This window comes from Mobula hypostoma, chromosome 6, assembly GCF_963921235.1.
Source record: "Mobula hypostoma chromosome 6, sMobHyp1.1, whole genome shotgun sequence".
Classification (NCBI taxonomy): domain Eukaryota; kingdom Metazoa; phylum Chordata; class Chondrichthyes; order Myliobatiformes; family Myliobatidae; genus Mobula; species Mobula hypostoma.
In genome coordinates, this window is record NC_086102.1 from 1,346,245 (window position 1) to 1,371,128 (window position 24,884).

General features: G+C 47.8%; 1 protein-coding gene and 1 non-coding gene across 2 annotated transcripts in view; one reads left to right on the forward strand and one right to left on the reverse strand.

Moving 5' to 3' along the window:
• Window positions 1–24,884, reverse strand: part of LOC134347760 (ubiquitin-associated and SH3 domain-containing protein A-like) — a 125,156-nt gene that overhangs the window by 14,900 nt on the left and 85,372 nt on the right. The window contains exons 6-9 of the mRNA XM_063050164.1: window positions 22,709–22,878; window positions 19,053–19,261; window positions 11,890–12,010; window positions 10,900–11,008 (exon numbers count right to left, since the gene is read on the reverse strand). Coding sequence (XP_062906234.1) covers window positions 10,900–11,008; window positions 11,890–12,010; window positions 19,053–19,261; window positions 22,709–22,878 — 609 coding nt within the window. The remainder of the gene's footprint in view (window positions 1–10,899; window positions 11,009–11,889; window positions 12,011–19,052; window positions 19,262–22,708; window positions 22,879–24,884) is intronic.
• On the forward strand, window positions 24,022–24,185 carry LOC134348813 (U1 spliceosomal RNA). The gene has a single exon (XR_010018489.1). It is a non-coding gene; the product is annotated as a U1 spliceosomal RNA (small nuclear RNA).

The window sequence follows — 24,884 nt, forward strand, 5'->3', positions numbered from 1 at the left end:
AATGAGGCCATTCAGCCCATCGAGTCTTCTCTGCCATTCCATCATGGCTGATCCAGGATCCCACTCAACCCCATACACCTGCCCTCTCACCATATCCTTTGATGCCCTGACCAATCAGGAAATGTTCAACAGTCAATTTCCGTCTTAAATATACCCACGGACTGGCCTCCATCACAGTCTGTGGCAGAGCACTCCACAGATTCACTACTCTCCGGCTAAAAAAATTCCTTCTTACCTCTGTTCTAAAGGATCGCCCCTCAATTTTGAGGCTGTGGCCTCTAGTTCTGGATACCCCCACCGTAGGAAACATCCTCTCCACATCCACCCTATCTAGTCCTTTCAACATTCAGTAAGTTTCAATGAGATCCCTCCGTATACTTCTAAATTCCAGTGAGTACAGGCCCAAAGTTGCCAAATGCTCCTCATATGTTAACCCCTTCATTCCCAGAATCACCTCGTGAATCTCCTCTGGACTCTGTCCAATGACAACACATCCTTTCTGAGATACGGGGCCCAAAGCTGTTGACAATACTCTGTGTGGTCTGACTAGTGTCTCAGCATTATCTCTTTGCCTTTATATTCTATTCTCCTTGAAATAGAAACCATAGAAAAACTACAGCACAGAAACAGGCCTTTTGGCCCTTCTTGGCTGTGCCGAACCATTTTCTCCCTAGTCCCACTGACCTGCACACGGACCATACACCTCCCATCCATGTATCTGTCCAATTTATTCTTAAATGTTAAAAAAGAACCCGCATTTACCACCTTGTCTGGCAGCTCATTCCATACTCCCACCACTCTCTGTGTGAAGAAGCCCTCCCTAATGTTCCCTTTAAACTTTTCCCCCCTCACCCTTAACCCAAGTCCTCTGGTTTTTTTCTCCCCTTGCCTCAGTGGAAAAAGCCTGCTTGCATTCTCTCTATCTATACCCATCATAATTTTATATACCTCTATCAAATCTCCCCTCATTCTTCTACGCTCCAGGGAATAAAGTCCTAACCTATTCAACCTTTCTCTGTAACTGAGTTTCTCAAGTCCCGGCAACATCCTTGTAAACCTTCTCTGCACTCTTTCAACCTTATTTATATCCTTCCTGTAATTTGGTGACCAAAACTGAACACAGTACTCCAGATTCGGCCTCACCAATGCCTTATACAACCTCATCATAATATTCCAGCTCTTATACTCAATACTTTGATTAATAAAGGCCAATGTACCAAAAGCTCTCTTTACGACCCTATCTACCCGTGACGCCACTTTTAGGGAATTTTGTATCTGTATTCCCAGATCCCTCTGTTCCACTGCACTCTTCAGTGCCTTACCATTAACCCTGTATGTTCTACCTTGGTTTGTCCTTCCAACATGCAATACCTCACACTTGTCTGTATTAAACTCCAAGCTGGTCCAAGTCCCTCTGCAGGCTCTGAAAACCTTCCTCACTGTCTACTACACCTCCAATCTTTGTATCATCAGCAAATTTGCTGATCTAATCTACCACATTATCATCCAGATCATTGATATAGATGACAAATAACAATGGACCCAGCACTGATCCCTGTGGCAACCACTAGTCACAGGCCTCCACTCGGAGAAGCAATTCTCTACTACCACTCTTTGGCTTCTTCCATTGAGCCAATGTCTAATCCAATTTACCACCTCTCCATGTATACCTAGCGACTGAATTTTCCTAACTAACCTCCCATGCGGGACCTTGTCAAAGGCCTTACTGAAGTCCATGTAGACAATATCCACTGCCTTCCCTTCATCCACTTTCCTGGTAACCTCCTCGAAAAACTCCAATAGATTGGTCAAACATGACCTACCACGCACAAAGCCATGCTGACTCTCCCTAATAAGTCCCTGTCTATCCAAATGCTTGTAGATTCTGTCTCTTAGTACTCCCTCCAATAACTTAACTACTACCGATGTTAAATTTACCGGCCTATAATTTCCTGGATTACTTTTTGATCCTTTTTTAAATAACGGAACAACATGAGCCACTCTCCAATCCTCCAGCACCTCACCTGTAAACAGCGACATAAGGTCCGAGGGAACACTCTGTCAGGTCCTGGGGATTTATCCACTTTAATTTTCCTCAAGACAGCAAGGTCCTCCTCCTTTTCAATCTGTACAGTTTCCATGATCTCACTACTTGTTTCCCTTAATTCCATAGACTTCATGCCAGTTTCCTTAGTAAATACAGACGCAAAAAACCTATTTAAGATCTCCCCCATTTCCTTTGGTTCCGCACATAGCCGACCACTCTGATCTTCAAGAGGACCAATTTTATCCCTTACAATCCTTTTGCTCTTAATATACCTGTAAAAGCTCTTTGGATTATCCTTCACTTTGACTGCCAAGGCAACCTCATGTCTTCTTTTAGCCCTCCTGATTTCTTTCTTAAGTATTTTCTTGCACTTCTTATACTCCTCAAGCACCTTATTTACTCCCTGTTTCCTATACATGTCATACAACTCCCTCTTCTCCTTTATCAGAGTCGCAATATCCCTTGAGAACCAAGGTTCCTTATTCCTATTCACTTTGCTTTTAATCCTGACAGGAACATACAAACTCTGCACTCTCAAAATTTCTCCTTTGAAGGCTTCCCACCTTCTCACATCTTTGCCAGAGAACAACCTGTCCAAATCCACGCTTTTTAGATCCTTTCTCATTTCTTCAAATTTGGCCTTCTTCCAGTTCAGAACCTCAACCCAAGGACCAGATCTATCCTTGTCCATGATCAAGTTGAATCATGAAATAAATGCCATCATTACATTTGACTCCTTTACCACAGCCTCAGCCAGTAAATTAGCCTTCTGAGAGTCTTGTATGAGGACTCCTAAATCCCTTTGCTCCTCTGATGTTTAAATATATAGAAACAATGAAATTTACAGCACATTACAGGCCCTTCTGCCCACAATGTTGTGCCAACCATGTCACCTACTCTTAAAAACTGACTGGAATTTCTCTACCGTGTAGCCCTCCATTTTTCGAAGGTTTGAACCTTCTCCTCTTTTAGATAATAGTCTGCACTGTTGTTCCTTTTTATCTCTTAGAAGCCAGTGATCTCAATATGACTGAGTTCAACTTGAAATTAGATAGGGAGAAAGTAAAGTCTGATGTAGTAGTATTTCAGTGGAGTAAAGGAAATTACAGTGGTATGAGGGAGGAGTTGGCCAAACTAAATTGGAAGGTGATTCTTGCAGGGATGACAGCACAGCAGCAATGGTGTGAGTTTCTGGGAAAAATGAGGAAGGTGCAGAACATATGTATTCCAAAAATGAAGAAATATCAAATGGCAAAATAGTACAACCGTGGCTGACAAAGGAAGTCAAAGCCATTGTAAAAGCAAAAGAGAGGGCATACAACAAAGCAAAAATCAGTGGGATGATAGAGGATTGGGAAGCTTTTAAAAACCTACTGAGAGAACTAAACGAATTATTAGAAGGTAAAAGATGAAATATGAAAGCAAGCTAGCAAATAATATCAAAGTGGACAGTAAAAGCTTTTCCAAATATGTAAAAAATAAAAGAAAGGTAAGAGTGGATATAGGAGCACTAGAAAATGTGACCGGAGAAATAATAATGGGGGAAAAGAAGATGGCAGATGAACTAAATGAGTATTTTGCCTCAGTCCTCACTGTGGAAGACACTAACAGTGTATCAGATGTTGTAGTGTGAAGGAAGAGAAGTGGGTGCAGTTACTGTTACAAGAGAGAAGGTGCTCAAAAAGTTAAGAGCCCATTGTATTACAGGAAAGTTACTGGCATGGTTAGAGCATTGGCTAATTGGCATGAGACGGCGAGTGGGAATAAAAGGATCCTTGTCCGGTTGGCTGCCAGTGACTAGTGGTGTTCCACAGGGGTCGGTGTTGGGACCACTTCTTTTTATGCTGTATATCAATGATTTAGATGATGGCATAGATGGCTTTTTTGCCAAGTTTGCAGATGATACGAAGATTGGTGCAGGGGCAGGTAGTGTTGAGGAAACAGGTCGGATGCAAAAGGACTTAGATAGATTAGGAGAATGGGCAAGAAAGAGGTAAATGAAATGCAATGTTGGAGAATGCATGGTCATACACTTTGGTAGTAGAAATAAATGTACGAACAATTTTCTAAACAGGGAGAAAATCCAGGAATCTGAGATGCAGAGGAACTTGGGAGTCCTTGTGCAGAACACCCTAAGGTGAACTTGCAGGTTGAGTCGGTGGTGAGGAAGGCAAATGCCATGTTAGCATTCATTTCAAGAGGTCTAGAATACAAGAGCAAAGATGTGATGCTGAGGATTTATAAGGCACTGGTGAGGCCTCACCTTGAGAATTATGAACAGTTTTGGGCCCCTCATCTTAGAAAAGATGTGCTGGCACTGGAGATGATCCAGAGGAAGTTCACCAGGATGATTCCAGGAATGAAAAGGTTATCATACGAGGAACGTTTGATGGCTCTGGGTCTGTACTCGCTGGAATTCAGAAGGATGAGGGGGAGACATTAAAACCTTTTGAATGTTGAAAGGCCTAGACAGAGTAGATGTGGAAAGGATGTTTCCCATGGTGGGAGAGTCTAGGACAAAAGGGCACAGCCTCAGGAAAGAGGGGTATCCATACAAAACAGAGTTGCGGAGAAATTTCTTTAGCCAAAGGGTGGTGAATTTGTGAAACTTGTTGCCAGGTGCAACTGTGGAGGCCAGGTCGTTAGGTGTATTTAAGGCAGTGATTGATAGGTTCTTGATTGAACATGGCATCAACGGTAATGCGGAGAAGGCCGGGAACCGGGGTTAAGGAGGAGGGAAAAAAAGGATCAGCCATGATTGAATGACGGAGCAGACTCGATGGGCCAACTGGCCTCTATATGCTCCTATGTCTTATGGTCTTTTACCAAAATACATTATCATACATTTCCCAATACTGTATTCCATCTGCCACTTTTTTGTCCTTTCTTTCAAATTGCCTCCCTCGCACTACGTACTCCTTCAACAATCTTCATATCATCTGCAAATTTTGCTACAAAGCCATCAATTCCATTATCAAAATCATTGACAAACAATGTGAAAAGTAGCAGTCCCAATACTGACCCCTGAGGAACACCACCAGTCACCCGCAGCCAACCAGAGAAGGCCCCTTTTATTCTCACTCACTGCCTCCTGCCTGTCAGCCATTCGTCTATCCATGCCAGTATCTTTCCAAAGCCATTGGATTTGATCTGAAGCAGCCTCATGTGTGGGAGTTTAGGAAGGGAATATCGTCTGCAAACCTTTCAAAATAGCCTTCAATTCCATCATACAAATCATTAACATATAACATAAAAAGTATTGGTCGCAACAATGACCCCTGTGGAACAACACTAGTCACTGGCAGCCAGTCAGAAAAGGCTCCCTTTATTCCCACTCTTTGCCTCCTGCCGATCAGCCACTATTTTATCCATGCTAGAATCTTTCCTGTAATACCGTGGGCTTGTAGCTAGCTAAGCAGCCTCATGTGTGGCACCTTGTCAAAGGCCTTCTGAAAATCAAAGTACACAACATCCACCAATTCTCCTTTGTGTATCCCGCTTGTTATTTCTTCAAAGCATTCCAACAGATTTTGCAGGCAAGACTTTGCCTTGAGGAAACCATGCTGACTGTAGCCCATTTTATCACGTGCCTCCAAGTACCCTGAGACCTCATCCTTAATAATCAACTCCAACATCTTCCCAACCACTGAGGTCAGACTAACTGGTCTATTGTTTACTTTCTTCTGCCTCTTGCCCTTCTTGAAGAATGGACTGACATTTGTAATTTTTCAGTCTTCTGGAATTATTCCAGAATCTAGTGATTCTTGAAAGATCATTACTAATGCCTCCATGATCTCTTCAGCCACCTCTTTCAGAACTCTGAGGTGTACACCATCTACTCCAGGTAATTTATTTACCTTCAAACCTTTCAGTTTCCCAAGAACCTTCTCTCTAGTTATGGTAACTTCATGCCCCTCTGACTCCTGGAACTTCCTCCATACTGCTGGTGTCTTCCACAGTGAATTTTGGTAAGGTGTATGGATTTTAGTAAGGCATTTGACAAGGTCCCTCATGGTAGGTTTATCCAGAAGATTAAGTTGCAAGGGATCCAAGGTGAATTGTCCGTTTGGATTCAGAAGACGGAGGGTGCTGGTTGAACAGACTTATACTAACTGGAGGTCTGTGATTACTGGTGTTTTACAGGGATCTGTACTGGGACTTCTGCTGTCTGTGACGTATATAAATGACCTGGATGGAAATGTAGGTGGGTGGGTTAGTAAGTTTGCAGATCGTACAAAGGTTGGTGATGTTGTAGGCAGCGTAGAAGACTGGAGAAGAATTCAGTGGGATATAGATCAGTGCAGATATGGGCAGAGAAATGTCAGACGGAGTTTTAGCTGGCTAAGTATGATGAGCCACAGTTTGGTGGATCAGATTTAGAGACAATATACAGTTAATGGCAAGATCCTTAACAGTGTTGATGAAAGAGGGATCTTATGGTCCAAATTCATAGCTCTGTAAATGTGGCAGCACAGGTTGATAGGATGGTTAAGAAGGGTTATGGCATTCTTGCCTTTGACCATAAGACTAGGAGATATAGGAGCAGCATTAGGCCATTTGGCCCATCAAGTCTGCTCCACCATTTCCCTCTCAGCCCCAAACTCCCCCCTTCTCTCCATAACACTCAAGCCTTGGCTAATCAGGAACCTAACAACCTCTGCCTTAAATACACACAATGACTCGGCTGCCCGTGGCAACAAATTACACAGTTTTACCACTCTCTGGCTGAAAAATTTCTGTTCTAAATGGGAATCCCCTGGTCCTAGACCTCCCCCACCATATGAAACGTCCTTTCTACTTCCACTCTATCAAGGCCTCCCAAAGTTCAATAGTTATCAATGAGATAAACCCTCATTTTTCTGGATTCCACTGAGTACAGGCCCAGAGCCATCAATCAGTCCTCATATGATAAGCCTTTCAATCCAGGAATCATTCTTGTGAACCTCCTTTGAACCCACTCCAATGTCAGTGCATCCTTTCCTAGATAAGGAGCCCAAAACTGCTCACAATATTCCAAAGTGAGGACTTACCAGTGCCTTATAAAGCCTCAGCATTACATCCTTGCTTTTGTCAAAATTCAAAGTACATTTATTATTGAAGTATGTATACATTATGCAATCTTGAGATTCGTCTCTTTGCAGGCATCCACAAAACAATAAATCTGAAAGAACCAGTTTAAAAAAGACTAACAAACGCCCAATGCTCAGGGAGAGAAAAAACACACAAATTGTGTAAACAATAAAAGCAGCAACAACATTCAGAACAGGCACGAAGCCCGGAGCAGCCGAAACAGGCCGACAGCCTCGACCTCAGTTCATCACACAGTGGAGCAAAATGCTGCAGAGCTGGCAGACACAAAGCTTGGAGCAGATGGAGCTTGCCCACATCCTCAAACTCAGTGCTGTGACGAGCAGGGCAAACGTGGCGGAGTAGCGAGTGGAACTGACCTAACCCTTGCCTCCAATCCCGACAGCCTGCCTTTTCAATCCATCTGGCCTAGCATTTCAGTCATCCAAACATAGGGTCCTTCCACCATATTCCAGCCCATGCCTGCGCTTTCCAAATCGGGCCGGCCACTTAGATCAATTCGACCCTGCTCTCGGTTTAAGTGGATGAACCCTGAATATCCTTCACCCCGACTTTTCTTCACACGCCCTGACTCCATCTCGACCATGCCTCAACCTCGCTCCAACTTTGCATCACACCTGCATGCCTCGAACCTCAAGTCAGCCTTGCCTTTGCTTGCCTCTTCATTATTTGTGGTGATTGTTTACCGTATTTCTTGACAGAAAAAGTGTTATTAATGAAGTATTTAGCTGTATTTCTTCCTTAGGGAACCACCAGTAGTTTGTGGCCCACCTTCAGCAGCACCATCAATTATTCTATTCTAGTCCCCTTGAAATGACTCAAGCTGCAAATTAACCTTCAGGGAATCCTGCACAATAACTTCCAAGTCCTTTTGTACCTCAGATTTTTGAATTTTCTCTCTGCTTTGAAAATAACCTACACCTTTATTCCCTCTACCAAAGTGCATGACTATACACATCCCAACACTGCATTTCATCTGCCACCTCTTTGCCCATTGTCCTAATCTGTCCAAGTCCTTCTGCAGCCTCCTAAATCCTCAACAGTATCCGCCCCTCCACCTATCTTAATTTTGTTCGCAAACTTGACGACAAAGCCATCAATTCCATCATCCAACAGAATACGAGGGAGGGGTGATTGATAAGTTCGTGGCCTAAGGTAGAAGGAGTCAATTTTAGAAAACCTAGCACATTTATTTTTCCTACATGTACACACTTAGTCCGGCGGTCGTGGAGCATACAGATCCCTACTTTGTAGATGTCGGCGTCTTGGACCTCCAGAAGTCCACAGCAGGGGTGATTGATAAGTTCGTGGCCTAAAGTAGAAGGAGATGAGTTACTAACTTCAAACTTTCTGCACAATCACTCAGAGTTGAACTGCACATGCATGTACCGAGAGCTGTATAACTCATCTCCTTCTACCTTAGGCCATGAACTTATCACTCACCCCTGCTGTGGACCACCTGGAGGTCCAAGACGCTCTCGTTACATGCACGTGCAGTCCAACTCTTTGAGCGATAATGCAGAAAGTTTGAAGTTAGTAACTCATTTCCCTCTACCTTAGGCCACAAACTTATCAATCACCCCTCGTATAACAGAAAAAGACTCATTCCCAACACCGACCCCTGTGGAGCACCACTGGTCACCAGCGGCCAACTAGAAAAGGCTTCCTTTATTCCCACTCTTTGCCTCCAGCCAATCTATGCTCTATCCATGCTCTATCAATGCACTATCCATGCTACTACCTTTGTCTATCCTGCTTGTTATTTCATAGAAACATAGAAAACATACAGCACAATACAGGCCCTTCAGCCCACAAAGCTGTCCCTACCTTAGAACTACCCAGGCTTTACCCATAGTCCTCTATTTTTCTAAGCTCCATGTAGCCATCCAGGAGTCTCTTAAAAGACTTTATCGTTCCTGCCTCCACCACCACCGCTGGCAGCCCATTCCACACACCCACTACTCTCTGAGTAAAAAACATACCCCTGACATCTCCTCTGTACCTACTTCCAAACACCTTAAAACTATGCCCTTTCATGCTAGCCATTTCAGACCTGGGGAGAAGCCTCTGACTATCCACACGATCAATGCTTCTCATTATCTTGTACACCTCTGTCAGGTCACCTCTCAGCCTCCAGCGCTCCAAGGAGAAAAGGCCAAGTTCACTCAACTTATTCTCATAAGGCATGCTCCCCAATCCAGGCAACATCCTTGTAAATCTCCTCTGCACCCTTTCTATGGTTTCCACATCCTTCCTATAGTGAGGTGACCAGAATTGAGCACAGTACTCCAAGTGGGTTCTGACTAGGGTCCTATATAGCTGCAACATTACCTCTCAGCTCCTAAACTCAATCCCATGGTTGATGAAGGCCAATGCACGTATGCCTTCTTAACCACAGGATCAACTATTTCTTCAAAGAATTCCAACTGATTTGTCAGGCAAGCTTTTCCCTTGAGGAAACCATCCTGACTACAGCCTACTTTATCATGTGCCTCCCAGTACCCAGAAACCATATCCTTAACAATCGACTTCAACATCTTCCCAACCACTGAGGTCAGGCTAACTGGCCTATACTTTCCTTTCTTCTGCCTCCCTCCCTTCTTAAAGAGTGGAGTGGCATTTGCAATCTTCCATTCCTCTGGAACCATTATAAATCTGGTGATTCTTGAAAGATGATTACTAATGCCTCCACGATCTCTTCAGTAACCCCTTTCAGAACCCTGGGGTGTACACCATCTGGTCCAGGTGACTTATCTACCTTCAGCCCTTTCAGTTTCCCAAGAACCTCCTCCCTAGTAATGGCAACTTCACACACTTCTGACCCTGACACACTCGAACTTCTGGCATATGGTTAGTGTCTTCCACATTGAAGACTGATGCAAAATACTTATTCAGTTTATCCGTCATTTCCTTGTCCCCCTTTGCTACCTCTCCAGCATCGTTTTCCAGCAGTCCGATATCCACTCTCACCTCTCTTTTACCCTTTTTACTCATATTAGTTACGAATTGAGTTCAAAAGTCAGCAAGTCATGTTGCAGCTTTAAAGAGTTGTGGTTAGGCCACATCTGGAGTACTGTGTACACTTCTGCTCATCACATTATAGGAAGGAAGCTGAAGCTGCAGGAGAGGTTCACTGGGATGCTGCCTGGATTAGAGGACACGTGCTATCACGAGAGGCTGGACACACTTGAGTTGCTTTCTCGAGTGGCAGAGGCTGAAGCAGGATTTGATGGAGGTTTATATTTTTTAAAATAACAAAATAAATTTTATTCATAATAAATTATTTACAAGAATAACCATTCAATGTGTTTTCATTCTTTGCATACATAGCAAATGCTTTCCATACTGTTCTGTGACATTCATAGACACCTGTAGCACTGTTGTCACTCGGGTGCCCCTGCTGAGAGGGTTCATGAGATTAGGAGAGGCAGAGACAAGATCTTTTCCCGGGTTTGAAATGTCCAACACCAAAGAGCAGCACTTAAGGTGAGAAGGGGTAACTTCAAAGGAAATGTGCGAGAGAAGTTTTTACGCAGAGTGGTGGGTGCCTGCAATGTGCTGCCTGGGGAGGTGGTGGAGGCAGAAACGTTTGAGACTTTTAAGGGACGTTTAGATGGGCACATGGATGTGAGGGAAATGGAAGGATATGGGCATTGTGTTGGCAGAGGGGATCAGATTAGTTGGCCGTTTGATTACTAATTTAACTGGTTTGCCACAACGTTATGTAGATGTATGGAGAAGTATGAGAAAGGGTCTGAACCCACCTTCCGCACTGAAACACTGCTCCATCCAGGTCCGGCCAAACACGACGTCAATTCTCTCTCCGTGCCGCACGAACAACAGCCATCGCCGGGAGGAGGCAGTGGCCAGCAGCTGGGTCATAGGTCATAGGTCAGGGACAGGAAGACTGACATCAATGCCCAGCAGGCAAAACTTCCCTATTGTCCACCCACTCACCATGGAGTGTCCTGTCCCCGCTCTACCTCCCAACCCTTTTAATCCTACCTGGATCAGTGAGATTCAGTCAACAGCCCCCAGCCGACAAAGCCATTCTCTAAATCTGTGGCTTACTGCCGCAGAGCTCCCCTACTGACCACCAACCTGACACAGAGCTTCCCCTCCCCTCCCACCCTGCCATCTCCAACCCTTCTATCCCCAGTTTCACTCCACCACATCTCTCTCCCCCACTCTCCTCTCCCCTCCGCTCTTCCCCCCCTCACTCGTACCCTCTCCCATTCCCCTCTCCCTGACCCTCCTCACCTATCCTTCCACTCACCTCTCCCCTCTCTTCTCCTCCACCCTCCCATCCTACTTCCCCTCTCCCTCCCCTCTCCTCCACCCTCCCAACCTATTTCCCTTCTCCCCTCCTTCCCCTCTCCTCCACCCTCCCATCCTACTTCCCCTCTCCCTCTCCCTCCCCCTCCCCTCCCCTCTCCTCCACCCTCCCATCCTATTTCCCCTCTCCCCCTCCCTCCCCTCTCCTCTCCTCCACCCTCCCATCCTATTCCCCTCTCCCTCTCCCTCCTCTCTCCTCCACCCTCCTTTCCCTCCCCTTCCTCCCCTCCTCCCTTTTCCCTAAATCCTCCCTTCCCCATCCACCCTCAATTTCCTTCCTCCATCTAGTTCCCTTCTCTCTCCTTCCCCCCTCACCCTCTCACCCCTCCTTCTCTCCCCCACCCTCATCTTCTCTGCTCTCTCCCCCATCCCTGCCCCTGCTCCTCACCCTCCCCTCCGTTCCTCCCTCCGTGCGTTACCTGTTCCTCCAGAAGCCTGTGGATACTGTTGGGCGTTTGGCTGGCCTCAGTCTCTGGGCCCAGGGCGCAGTTCCCTTCGATGCCAGTGGCGTCCACTCGCGTCAGACCGAAGGTGTACGACCTGTGGGCAATAGAGTTGTGAGTGGGGACCGAGAAGCGGCAGGTCCCCGAGGCATGGGTGTGGGATTGTCTGCAGGATCCTGGGCACTGTGGTTCAGTCACACAGCAGTGACAGGCGGTGACCCTGTGTGGACCAGGAGTGATGCAGGGGTTACAAGGAGTGACCCATTGGTGATGGGGGCAATGGAGTAGCCCAGGGGTGATGGGGCAGGCCCTCAAATGTGACTCTGCCTGCACCCTGGGACGTCTCTGTGCCCAGAACGGTCAGTGAGGAAGCAGATTGAACTCACACCACTGCTGGCTGCAGACAGCCACAGTCCCAGCCTCTCTCTCTATTGCACTTTCTGTGGGACAGGGAGCAGCAGCCTCCTTACAATAAACACAGGTGCTGAAGAAGTTCAGACAAACAGAGACATCGGTAACACACAAACAACACAGCAACAGGTCATTCAGCTCAACTCGTCCATGCAACATTTGAACCTACTTGTACCTGAAAGTGAGATAGAAATGGGGACAAAGCAATGGCAGATGAACTTAATGGGCACATAGAAACATAGAAAACCTACAGCACAATACAGGCCCTTCGGCCCACAAAGTTGTGCCCAACATGTCCCTACCTTAGAAATTAACAAGCTTACCCATAGCCCTCTATTTTTCTGAGCTCCATGTACCTGTCCAGGAGTCTCTTAAAAGACCCTATTGTATCTGCCTCCACCACCGTTGCCGGAAGCCCATTCCACGCACTCACCACTCTCTGAGTAAAAAACTTACCCCTGACATCTTCTCTATATCTACTCTCCAGCACGTTAAACCTGTGTCCTCTTGTGGCAACCATTTCAGCCCTGGGAAAAACCCTTTGACTATCCACACAATCAATGCCTCTCATCGTCTTATACACCTCTAACAGGTCACCTCTCATCCTCCGTTGCTTCAAGGAGAAAAGGCAGAGTTCACTCAACCTGTTTTCATAAGGCATGCTCCTCAATCCAATTCCAGGCAACATCTTTGTAAATCTCCTCTGCACCCTTTCTATGGTTTCCACATCCTTCCTGTAGTGAGGCGACCGGAACTGAGCACAGTACTCCAAGTGGGGTTTGACCGGGGTCCTATATAGCTGCAACATTACCTCTCGGCTCCCAAATTGGTGATTGGTGAAGGCCAATACACTGTATGCCTTCTTAACCACACAGTCAACCTGCACAGCAGCTTTGAACATCCTATGGACTTGGACCCCAAGATTCCTCTGATCCTCCACACTGCCAAAAGTCTCGCTGTCAGAGCAGTGCTGCTAGGATAATCAAGGACACGACCCACCCAGCCAACACACTTTTCATCCCTCTTCCGTCCGGGAGAAGGCTCAGGAGCTTGAAGACTCGTACAGCCAGATTTGGGAACAGTTTCTTTCCAACTATGATAAGACTGCTGAACGGATCCTGACCCGGATCTGGGCCGTACCTTCCAAATATCTGGACCTGCCTCTCGGTTTTTTTGCACTACCTTACTTTCCATTTTCTATTTTCTATTTATGATTTATAATTTAAATTTTTTAATATTTACTATCGATTTGTACTCCAGGGAATGGGAAGCGCAGAATCAAATATTGCTGTGATGATTGTACGTTCTAGTATCAATTGTTTGGCGACAATAAAGTATAAAGCATTAATGCTATATTCTGCCATCATATGTGACCTACCAAAATAAACCACTTAACACTTATCTGGATTGAATCCCATCTGCCACTTCTCAGCCCAGTTTTGCATCCTATCAATGTCCCACTGTAACTTCTGACAGCCCTCCACACTATCCACAACACACCCAACCTTTGTGTCATCAGCAAATTTACTAACCCATCCCTCCACTTCCTCATCCAGTGCACAGTCTGTGATGCTTATAGGGGACTTCAACGTCCATCACCAAGACTGGCTGGGCAGCTGAACAACTGACAGTGCTGGCCAGCACACACTACAACTAGCTGATAGTCTTGGTCTGCAGCAGATTGTGTCAGACCCAACAAGGCGGGGTGTATATCCTTGATCTTGTCATGACGAACCTACCTGCTAAGGCAACAACTTTGGCTCAAGGGGGTTCTTCAGACCAGAACCCCGCGCTGGTGAAGTTGGGTGTTCCAGTTTACCGTGACCAGCCATACAAGAAGAAAGTTTGGTGTTACGACAAAGCCAACTTTTGGGATATGCATGGTCATCAACTGACTGGTCTAGCATTCTCAAAGGCTTGCACCAAGCTTACAGAAGTTCTATGTGAGGCCATGGACATTCACATTCCCAGCAACATTGTTATTAAGAAGACTGGCGATAAAGTATGGTTTGATGACAAGTGCAGACGAGCAGCGAAGAAGAAACGTCGTCTCTACCTCCATCTAAAGAAGTGCAGCACCCTGCTGATTAGGAGAGGTTTGCACAGGCTGGGCAGTCGTACAATCGAGCAGAGAGACAGGCCAGAAGAAACCATAACATCAAACTCAAACATGACTTAACCAGTGGTAACCTTGGCAGCAAGAAGTGGTGGAATGTTGTGAACTCCCTCTCTGGAAGAACGGGCCACTCTGACATCCCTGTCATTGAGCACAATGGATCTGTACATACAACAGCAAAGGATAAGGCCATTGTTTTCTGTCGGGCTTTTGCAGATAAATGTCGGCTCACAAATGCTAATGACCAGCCACCAGATGTCAAGCAGCTTACTACCACCTCGCTGAACAAAATCATCTTCAAACCTAAAGACAGCAGGAAAATTATGCAACAGCTTCAGCCTGATAAAGCATCTGGACCTGACCAGATTCCAACTAGGGTCTTAAAGGAATGCAGTGCAGAACTTGCAAGTCCTCTCTGCCGTCTCTTCCAGCTATGCTTCTCGAGTGGTGTATTCCCAGAACAATGGAAAATAGCATCAGTAACACCAGTACACAAGCGGGATTCCAGAGCTGATCCTATAAATTACTGCCCCAAATCCTTACTCAGTGTCATCAGCAAGGTAATGGACGCAGCAGTCCACAAACAAGTTCAGAACTACCTACTCCGTAACAACTTAATTTCAAGTAGCCAGTATGGATTTAGACCTGATCACAGTACAGCCGATCTCCTCACCACCTTATCTCAAATGTGGAACACTCTCTTAGACAAAGGTGGAGAAGTGTGTGTCATAGCCCTGGATATCAAAGGAGCATTTGACAAGGTCTGGCATAATGGACTCTGTGTTAAGCTAAGATCCAAAGGAATATCTGGAAAGCTGCTTAGATGGCTGCAGAGCTACCTTCATGGACGGACCATCAAAGTTGTTATCTCTGGTCAGGCTTCAGATTCTTCAACCATCAATGCATCTGTACCACAGGGTTCAATACTTAGGCCACTTGTTTTCCATCTTTACTGACGACTTGGTTGATGCATGCAGTAACGAGTTATACCTGTACGCTGACAACTCCACACTATTTGCACCAATTAGAGCAGGAGAGACTAATACAGTGGCAGCAGGCCTGAATAGGGATCTTGACAGGATGAAAGCCTGGGCAGGCGACTGGAATGTCACCTTTGAGACTACTAAGTGCAAGGCGATGGTGATGTCTAGGAAGAGGAATCCATCTAACCCTGACCTGTATTTTGGGAACTGCAAGCTGGATTTAAAGAAGGAGCTAGTAACCCTTGGTGTTAGTATTCACAGCAAGTTGGTGTGGGACAAACACCTTTCCACTATTTCAAACAAGGCTGGACAAAGGCTTGGAGCTCTGCGGAAAGTAGCATCCAGACGAGACAAAGAGGGCAGAGCCACGGTTTACAAAGCCCAGATACGAAGCATCATGGAGTGCCTGCTTATCGTGGATGAATGTCTCACTGAGTGTCCCCAGCCAGCTTGATTCCATTCAAAGAAAGGCTTTCAGGGTTATAGGTGTAGATGAAGCCACAGCTCGTGAGAAGCTCGCCATCAGTAGCTTACACCATGACGACAGGTTGCTGCAGCTACTGTGCTATACAAAATGCCCACCAGCCACAGCCCTGCAGACCTTCGCACCATGCTGCCTTCATCTTGTGAGAGATGGTGCACCACACGATCAAGTGTATCTATGCCTGCTTATGCTGTTTCTATGCCTGATGCGAGAACCTACACACTGGATAGAAGCTTCCTTCACTGTGCTATCAGAATTTGGAACAGCCTCCCAGATGCTGTGGTTGGAAACATCTTCAACGATGAGGTCCAAGCCTTCAAGAGTCGAGTGCACAAACACCTATCTCTGGGAGGGAAGTCACATGCTTCTTCATAAGCTGTCATGAAGGAGACCAGGATGGCAATGCTTGGTTGTTGGTAGGTAGGGATAATACCTGACTTTCAAGAGCACTTGTGAGTTTTGTTCCGGCTGGACTTAGTCCTTAAACTGCTGGAGAACAGTGCAGAAAGAACGGGTGCTGTTTTCTCCCGGTAGGGATTAGTTTTTAGTTCCAAGTGCTCCTGCCACGTTTTGTCACCCTGCAACCTTATCCTTCAATCTCTTTGAATTATGGAGGACAGCATGTGTATAAATGTCTCTCTCCACCAGACTTCATCATGATCATCATGACTCCAGTATTTCTACTATTTTTTAATGTTTCTTAATTGTACATATGATTTTTTTGTGTTCTATCGCTGAGCAGCAGTGAACCATCTGATTGGCCTATTGGAGTTCTCTTTAGGAACCAGATGAGTTGATCAGCATTTCTGATCTGGCTATTGTTCACGTTTGCACTTAATAAAATATAGGAATGGCTGACAGGCAGGAGTAAGCGAGTAGGAATAAAAAGGGGACCTTTTTCTGGTTGTCTGCTGGTGACTAGTGGTGTTCCTCAGGGGTCAGTATTGGGACCGCTGCTTTTCACATTGTTTGTCAATGATTTAGATAATGGAATTGATGGCTTTGTGGCAAAGTTTGCAGATGATATGAAGATAGGTGGAGGGGTAGGTAGTGCTGAGGAAGCAATGCGATTGCAGCAGGACTTAGACAAATTGGAAGAATGGGCAAAAAAGTGGCAGATGGAGTACAGTGTCGGGAAATGTTTGATTGGTATGATTAGAGACATAGTCACACCGTACTTCGAGTATTGTCAACAGTTTGGGCCCCATATCTCAGAAAGGATGTATTGTCACTGGGGAGAGTCCAGAGCAGGTTCAGGAGGATGATTCTAGGAATGAAGGGGTTAACATATGAGGAGTGTTTGGCAGATTTGGGCCTGTACTCACTGGAATTTCGAAGCGTGCTGGGGGATCTCATTGAAACCTAGCAGATGTCAAAAGGACTAGATCGGATGGATGTGAAGAGGATGTTTCCTGTAGTGGGGGTATCCAGAACTCGAGGGCACAGCCTCAAAATTGAGGGGCGATCTTTTACAACAGAGGTAAGGTGGAATTTTTTTAGCCAGAGAGTAGTGAATCTGTGGAATGCTCTGTCACAGACTGCGGTGGAGGCCAAGTCCGTGGGTATATTTAAGGCAGAATTTGAACGTTTTCTAATCAGTCAGGGCATCAAAGGATATGGTGAGAGGGCAGGTGTATGGGGTTGAATGAGATCTGGGATTGGCCATGATGTAATGGCAGAGCAGACTCAATGGGCTGAATGGCCTCATTCTGCCCCTATGTCTTATGGACCTTTCAACCCACAGTCCCTGACCCCAGTACCTGATCTCTGAACTCACCTGTCCCTGACCCCAGTACCTGATCTCTGAACTCACCTCTCGCTGACCCCAGTACCTGATCTCTGAACTCACCTCTCGCTGACCCCAGTACCTGATCTCTGAACTCACCTGTCCCTGACCCCAGTACCTGATCTCTGAACTCACCTCTCGCTGACCCCGGTACCTGATCTCTGAACTCACCTGTCCCTGACCCCAGTACCTGATCTCTGAACTCACCTGCCCCTGACCCCAGTATCTGATCTCTGAACTCAGCTCTCCCTGACCCCAGTATCTGATCTTTGAACTCACCCATCCCTGACCCCAGTACCTGATCTTTGAACTCACCTATCCCTTACCCCAGTACCTGATCTCTGAACTCAACTGTCCCTGATCCCAGTACCTGATCTCTGAACTCACCTGTCCCTGATCCCAGTACCTGATCTCTGAACTCACCTGTCCCTGACCCCAGAACCTGATCTCTGAACTCACCTGTGCCTGACCCCAGTACCTGATCTCTGAACTCACCTGTCCCTGACACCAGTACTTGATCTCTGAACTCACCTATCCCTGACCCCAGTACCTGATCTCTGAACTCACCTGCCCCTGACCCCAAATCCTGATCTCTGAACTCACCTCTCCCTGACCCCAGTACCTGATCTTTGAACTCACCTATCCCTTACCCCAGTACTTGATCTCTGAATTCACCTGTCCCTGATCCCAGTACCTGATCTCTGAACTCACCTGTCCCTGACCCCAGTACTTGATCTCTGAACTCACCTGTCCCTGATCCCAGTACCTGATCTCTGAACTCACCTGCCCCTGACCCCAGATCCTGATCTCTGAACTCACCTGTTCCTGACTCCAGAATCTGATCTCTGAACTCACCTGTGCCTGACCCCAGTACTTGATCTCTGAACTCACCTGTCCCTGACCCCAGTATCTGATCTCTGAACTCACCTGTTCCTGACCCCAGTACCTGATCTCTGAACTCACCCATGCCTGACCCCAGTACCTGATCTTTGAACTCACCTATCCCTTACCCCAGCACTTGATCTCTGAACTCACCTGCCCCTGACCCCAGTACCTGATCTTTGAACTCACCCGTCCCTGACCCCAGTACCTGATCTCTGAACTCACCCATGCCTGACCCCAGTACCTGATCTTTGAACTCACCTATCCCTTACCCCAGCACTTGATCTCTGAACTCACCTGCCCCTGACCCCAGTACCTGATCTTTGAACTCACCCGTCCCTGACCCCAGTACCTGATCTCTGAACTCACCTGTGCCTGACCCAGGAGGCCAACATTTCAACGTACCTGTGCCTGACCCAGGAGGCCAACATTTCAACCTACCTGTGCCTAACCCAGGTGGCCAAAATTTCAACCTACCTGTGCTTGACCCAGGTGCTGGATTCGGGTGCTCTCTCCGTGTAGTTCTTGGGCAGCAGCCCCCGGCACCCTGTGCGTTGTGAGGTGCCGAAGAGCCAGCCCTGGCTCACTCCCTCCTGCTCAGAGGGATGCTGGAAGATGTAGTCGCCAGAGTTCAGCCTTATCTCATCTTCATTCTGGGGTTCGTATGGGTAGAGTGCCTGAAAAACCTGGTAATATCATGAAGTTACACCAGTTAGGGTGTGGTACCAGAATTTAACCTTTCAAATCATCTGCAGCGTGGGGCAGGGAGGGACACTGGAAGACATATCTCAGTCCTCAAGGAACACCTTGCTCCATATCCCACTTCTCACTGTTTCCCTCATAATTTGATTCATCTGTAATCTCCAGTTTAAAGCTAATGGCCGAGCAACTTCAACTGCATCACCCCAGACACTTGTCCCGAGTCTGGGACCGGGGACCCTCTCTGAAACACACAGTTGCTGGAGCAACTCAGCAGGTCAGGCAGCATCTATGGAAATTAATGACCAGTTGATGTTTTGGGCTGAGACCCTTCTTCAGTATGTTCCCCTAAACCCCAAGTAGCAGAACAAAAAGGTGGACGTTCTGGAAGTCAGGAATAAAACTAAACCTTGCTGAAATTTCATTGGGTCAGGCAACATCTCCATAGCGAAAAACCGAGCTAAGCCTTTGAGTGGATGATCTTTACTTTCCTGTACAGTGCTCTAGGACAGGGGTTAGACAATAGACAATAGGTGCAGGAGTAGGCCATTCGGCCCTTCGAGCCAGGCCCTTCCCAACCTTTTTTATGCCATGGACCCTATCACTAACCAAGGGGTTAGGAACCCCTGCTCTGGGAGCATTGAGTCAAAACATTACCTTTGCTTCTCTTTCCACAGATGCTGCCTGACCTGCTGAGCGTTTTCAGCATCTTCTGTTTGCATGAGTGACCAGGATTGAGTTCACTCCACCTGCCCATCATTTCCCCCTAATGTCTCCAATTCTCCATTCAGCTCATCACCAACCATTAAGTGCAGGAAATGTTTGTATAATCTCTCCTGTTAATTGTCCCTTGGAGTCTGCGCTTGCCTCTTGTAAAACTGAACCACAGACAACTGCACGACATCGCTGTGTGGACCCATTGGCCCATCTAGTCTGTGCTGGTCTGGCCTTCTGCCTCCATCCATGTACTTACATCCACCCCTTCTGTTGGCAGCTCGTCCACACTCTCACCACCCTCTCAGAGAAGTAGTTCCCCTGTAGATTCCCCTTAGACACTTCACCTTTCACCCATAGCCCATGATCTCTAGTTCTAGTCTCACCCAACTTCAGTGGAAAAAGCCTACTTGCATTAATCTATCTGTAACACTCATAATTTTGTCTACCTCTATCAAATCCCTCCTCATTCTTCAATGCTCTAGGGAACAAAGTTCTAACCTGTTCAACATTTCCTTATAACTCAGGTCCTCAAGTCCCAGCAATGTCTCTGTAAATTTTCGCCATACTTTTTCAAACTTCTTTCCAGCTTTCCTGCACACAATATTCCAAATATGGCCTCACCAGCATCTTATACAACTTACACATCTCCTGTACTCAGTACATTGATTTATGAAGGACAATGTACCAAAAGCTTTCTTTACGACCCTATCTACCTGTGACACCAGTTTCAATGAATTATGTACCTGTATTCCCAGATCCCTCTGTTCTCCCACACCCCTCAGTGCCCTACCGTTCACTGTGTAAATTCTACTCTGGTTGGTCCTACTGAAGTACAACATCTCACACGTGTCTGCATTAACTTCCATCTGCAATTATCCTCTATTTTCCTGAGGACTGAAAATGTAGTTCTGGTCTAAACAGACCTGGTGACCTCCCCATCCACCCCCATCCATCCCCCGTCCACCCTCCCCACCCCTGTCCACCCCCCGTCCATCCCCCCACCCCCGTCCACCCCCCCGTCCATCCCCCCACCCCCGTCCATCCCCCGTCCACCCTCCCCACCCCCGTCCACCCCCCCGTCCATCCCCCCACCCCTGTCCACCCTCCTCACCCTCGTCCACCCCCCATTCACTCTCCCCATCCCCGTCCATCCCCCCACCCCGTCCATCTACCTTCCACCCTCCCCACCCCCGTCCACCCCCCACCCCGTCCACCTTTCCCACCCCTGTCCATCTACCTTCCACCCTCCCCACCCCCGTCCACCCCCCATTCACTCTCCCCATCCCCGTCCACCCCCCCACCCCATCCATCTACCTTCCACCCTCCCCACCCCCGTCCACCCCCCGACCCCGTCCATCCCCCATCCACCCTCCCCATCCCTGTCCACCCCCAATCTACCCCCCACCCCGTCCACCTTTCCCACCCCTGTCCATCTACCTTCCACCCTCCCCACCCCCGTCCACCCCCCATTCACTCTCCCCATCCCCGTCCACCCCCCCACCCCATCCATCTACCTTCCACCCTCCCCACCCCCGTCCACCCCCCATTCACTCTCCCCATCCCCGTCCACCCCCCCACCCTGTCAATCTACTTTCCACCCTCTCCATCCCTGTCCACCCCCAATCCACTCCCCACCCCCGTCCACCCTCCCCACCCCATCCATCCCCCCACCCCCGTCCAACCCTCGTCCACCCTCCCCATCCCTGTCCACCCCCAATCCACCACCCACCCCATCCACCCCCCCACCCCCGTCCACCTTTCCCACCCCGTCCATCTACCTTCCACCCTCCCACCCCCAATTCACCACCCACCCCCGTCCATCCCCCCACCCCCATCCACCCTCTCCATCCCTGTCCACCCCCAATCCACCACCCACCCCCATCCATCCCCCCCACCCCCGTCCAACCCCCGTCCACCCTCCCCATCCCTGTCCACCCCCAATCTACCCCCCACCCCCGTCCATCCCCCCCACCCCCATCCACCCCCAATCTACCCCCCACCCCCGTCCATCCCCCCCACCCCCATCCACCCCAATCTACCCCCCACCCCGTCCACCCTCCCCATCCCTGTCCAGCCCAATCTACCCCCACCCCGTCTATCCCCCCATCCCCATCCACCCTCCCCATCCCTGTCCACCCCAATCCACCACCCACCCCCATCCATCCCCCCCACCCCCATCCACCCCAATCTACTCCCCCCACCCCGTCCACCCTCCCCACCCCCATCCACCCCAATCTACCCCCCACCCCCGTCCACCCTCCCCATCCCTGTCCACTCCCAATCTACCCCCCAATCCCCCCCACCTCCGTCCACCCTCCCCATCCCTGTCCACCCCCAATCCACCCCCCACCCCCGTCCATCCCCCCCCCCACCCCCATCCACCCTCCCCATCCCTGTCCACCCCTTACTGTCTGGTCAACCCATCCTTGTTCCTTCCACACTGACCAGTCACCCCACCCCGACAGACACATTCACCCCACACCCCCAACACTGAAATCTGTTTTGCCCGACAGAAATATCTCCTCCTTACACTGACTTCTTCCCCTCTCCCACACCACGACCCGTCCCTTCTGGTAGTGCACGAAGCGCAAATCCTGGGAGTAGAGGACTGCCTCCCATTCGTAGCTTAACCCCATTCTGAGACTCAACTCTCTCCGTCTACCCCAACGTACTCCCCCATTCTGACACCTGCCCCCCACGGTCCCCATGGGAGGTACCTGGTAGTGCACGAACCGCATGTCCCGGGAGTACAGGACCGCTTCCCACTTGCAGTTCATTCCCAGACTGATCCTGCGAGCTCTGGCCTCCAGCTCGGGCTGGTGCTGGGGAAGGAAGCGGTGAGACAGGGTGAGGTGCAGGGGGTTGTTGCTGACCTCCACGTGACAGTCTGTGAGAGAGGGAGAGAGACAGAGAGAGCATGGTTCGCTGACAATTCCACCCGGGACGGACAGTGTTGGCGCAGATTTATCAGGACGTGTTCATTGGGAGTTGCTCACCGGGAGCGCAGGGTGGACTGGTCTGCACGTTGAGGTCATTGGGGTCTCACATCAGGAGAGGGTAGGGGACATAGAGTGTCACATCTCTGAAAGGTCCCAGTACTTTGTGTATTTAGAGCAGGGGGATAACCAGAGAAACAGGGGGCCCATTGGAGTTCAGAACGGCCAGTGGTTGTGAGGATACAGAAGGTACCTGAGGATGAACAAATCTTTTACATCTGGGGTCACATGGCAGGACTTTGTTGATGGAGAATTTGGAGAGTGGGGCAGTAAAACTCTGCCTTAAGACTAACCTGCTGGAGGAATTGGGAGGGTCAACCTTCATCTGCGGGGAGCAGGAAGAGTTAATGTACTGCGTCTGGACACTTCCTTAGGACTGGAAACATCAAACATTCCTTCGAGAGCCTCTCCCATACTGTTGGAGTACTGGATGGGATAGAGTTTGTCAAGTGTGTTCAGGAAACTTTCCTTAATCAGTACATTGAAGTCCCAAGAGAGAGTGTGATGCTTGATCTCTTATCAGCAACTCAGACAGGGCAGGTGACAGAAGTTTGTGTAGGGGACACTTTGCATCCAGTGATCACAATGCCATTAGTTCCAAAGTAAATATGCAGAGAGCAAAGAGATACAGTGCCTATAAAATGTATTCAACCTCTTTGGAAGTTTTCATGTTTTATTGTTTTACAACATTGAATCACAGTGGACTTAATCTGGCTTTTTTGATATTGATCAACAGAAAAAGACTCTTCAGTGTCAAAGTGAAAACAGATCTCTGCAAAGTGATCTAAATTAATTACAAATATAAAACAGAAAATAATTGATTGCATAAGTATTCACCCCTTTTAATATGACACACTAAATTATCACTGGTGCAGCCAATTGGTCTTAGAAGTCATATAATTAGTGAAGGCGTCCTAACTATACATAAATCAGTCTGCAGTAAAGGTGTTTCAATTGATTGTAGTAAAAATACACCTGTATCTGGAAGGTCCAACTGCTGGTGAGTCAATAACCTGGCAAAAACTACACCCTGAAGACTTACCTGGCAGGGGAGAGACGGTGATCATGAAGGCGGTTCTCCCAGGACGAGGCTATCCCATTGCACTTCGGGTGTGCTGACACCTGCCATGTCCCCAAATGCGGGATACTTGACTGCAAAATTTGTGGTAGTGGGGGACTGCGTACGCGCTCTATTTAGAAATTAATTAAATTATAAAAAAAAAGAACACTCCAAGCAACTCCGTGAAAAGGTTATTGAAAAGCACAAGTCAGGAGATGCATACAAGAAAATTTCCAAGTCACTGAATATCCCTCGGAGTACAATTAAGCCAATCATTAAGAAATGGAAATAATATGGCACAGCTGTAAATCTGCCGAGAGCAGGCTGTCCTCAAAAACTGAGTGACCATGCAAGAATGGGACTAGTGAGGGAGGTCACCAAGAGACCTATGACAACTCTGGAGGAGTTACAAGCTTTAGTGACTGTGATGGGAGAGACTGTGCATACAACAACTGTTGCCTGGGTGCTTCACCAGTCACAGCTTTATGGGAGAGTGGCAAAGAGAAAACCACTGCTGACAAAAACTCACATGAAATCTTGGCTAGAATTTGTGAGAAGGCATGTGGGAGACTCTGAAGTCAGCTGGAAGAAGGTTTTATGGTCTGATGAAACCAAAATTGAGCTTTTTTGGCCATCAGACTAAATGCTATGTTTGGCATAAACCAAACATCGCACATCATCAAAAACACACCATCCGTACTGTGAAGCATGATGGTGGCTGCATCATGCTGTGGGGATGCTTCACTGCAGCAGGCCCTGGAAGGCTTGTGAAGGTAGAGGGTAAAGTGAATGCAGCAAAATACAGGGAAATCCTGGAGGAAAACCTGATGCAATCTG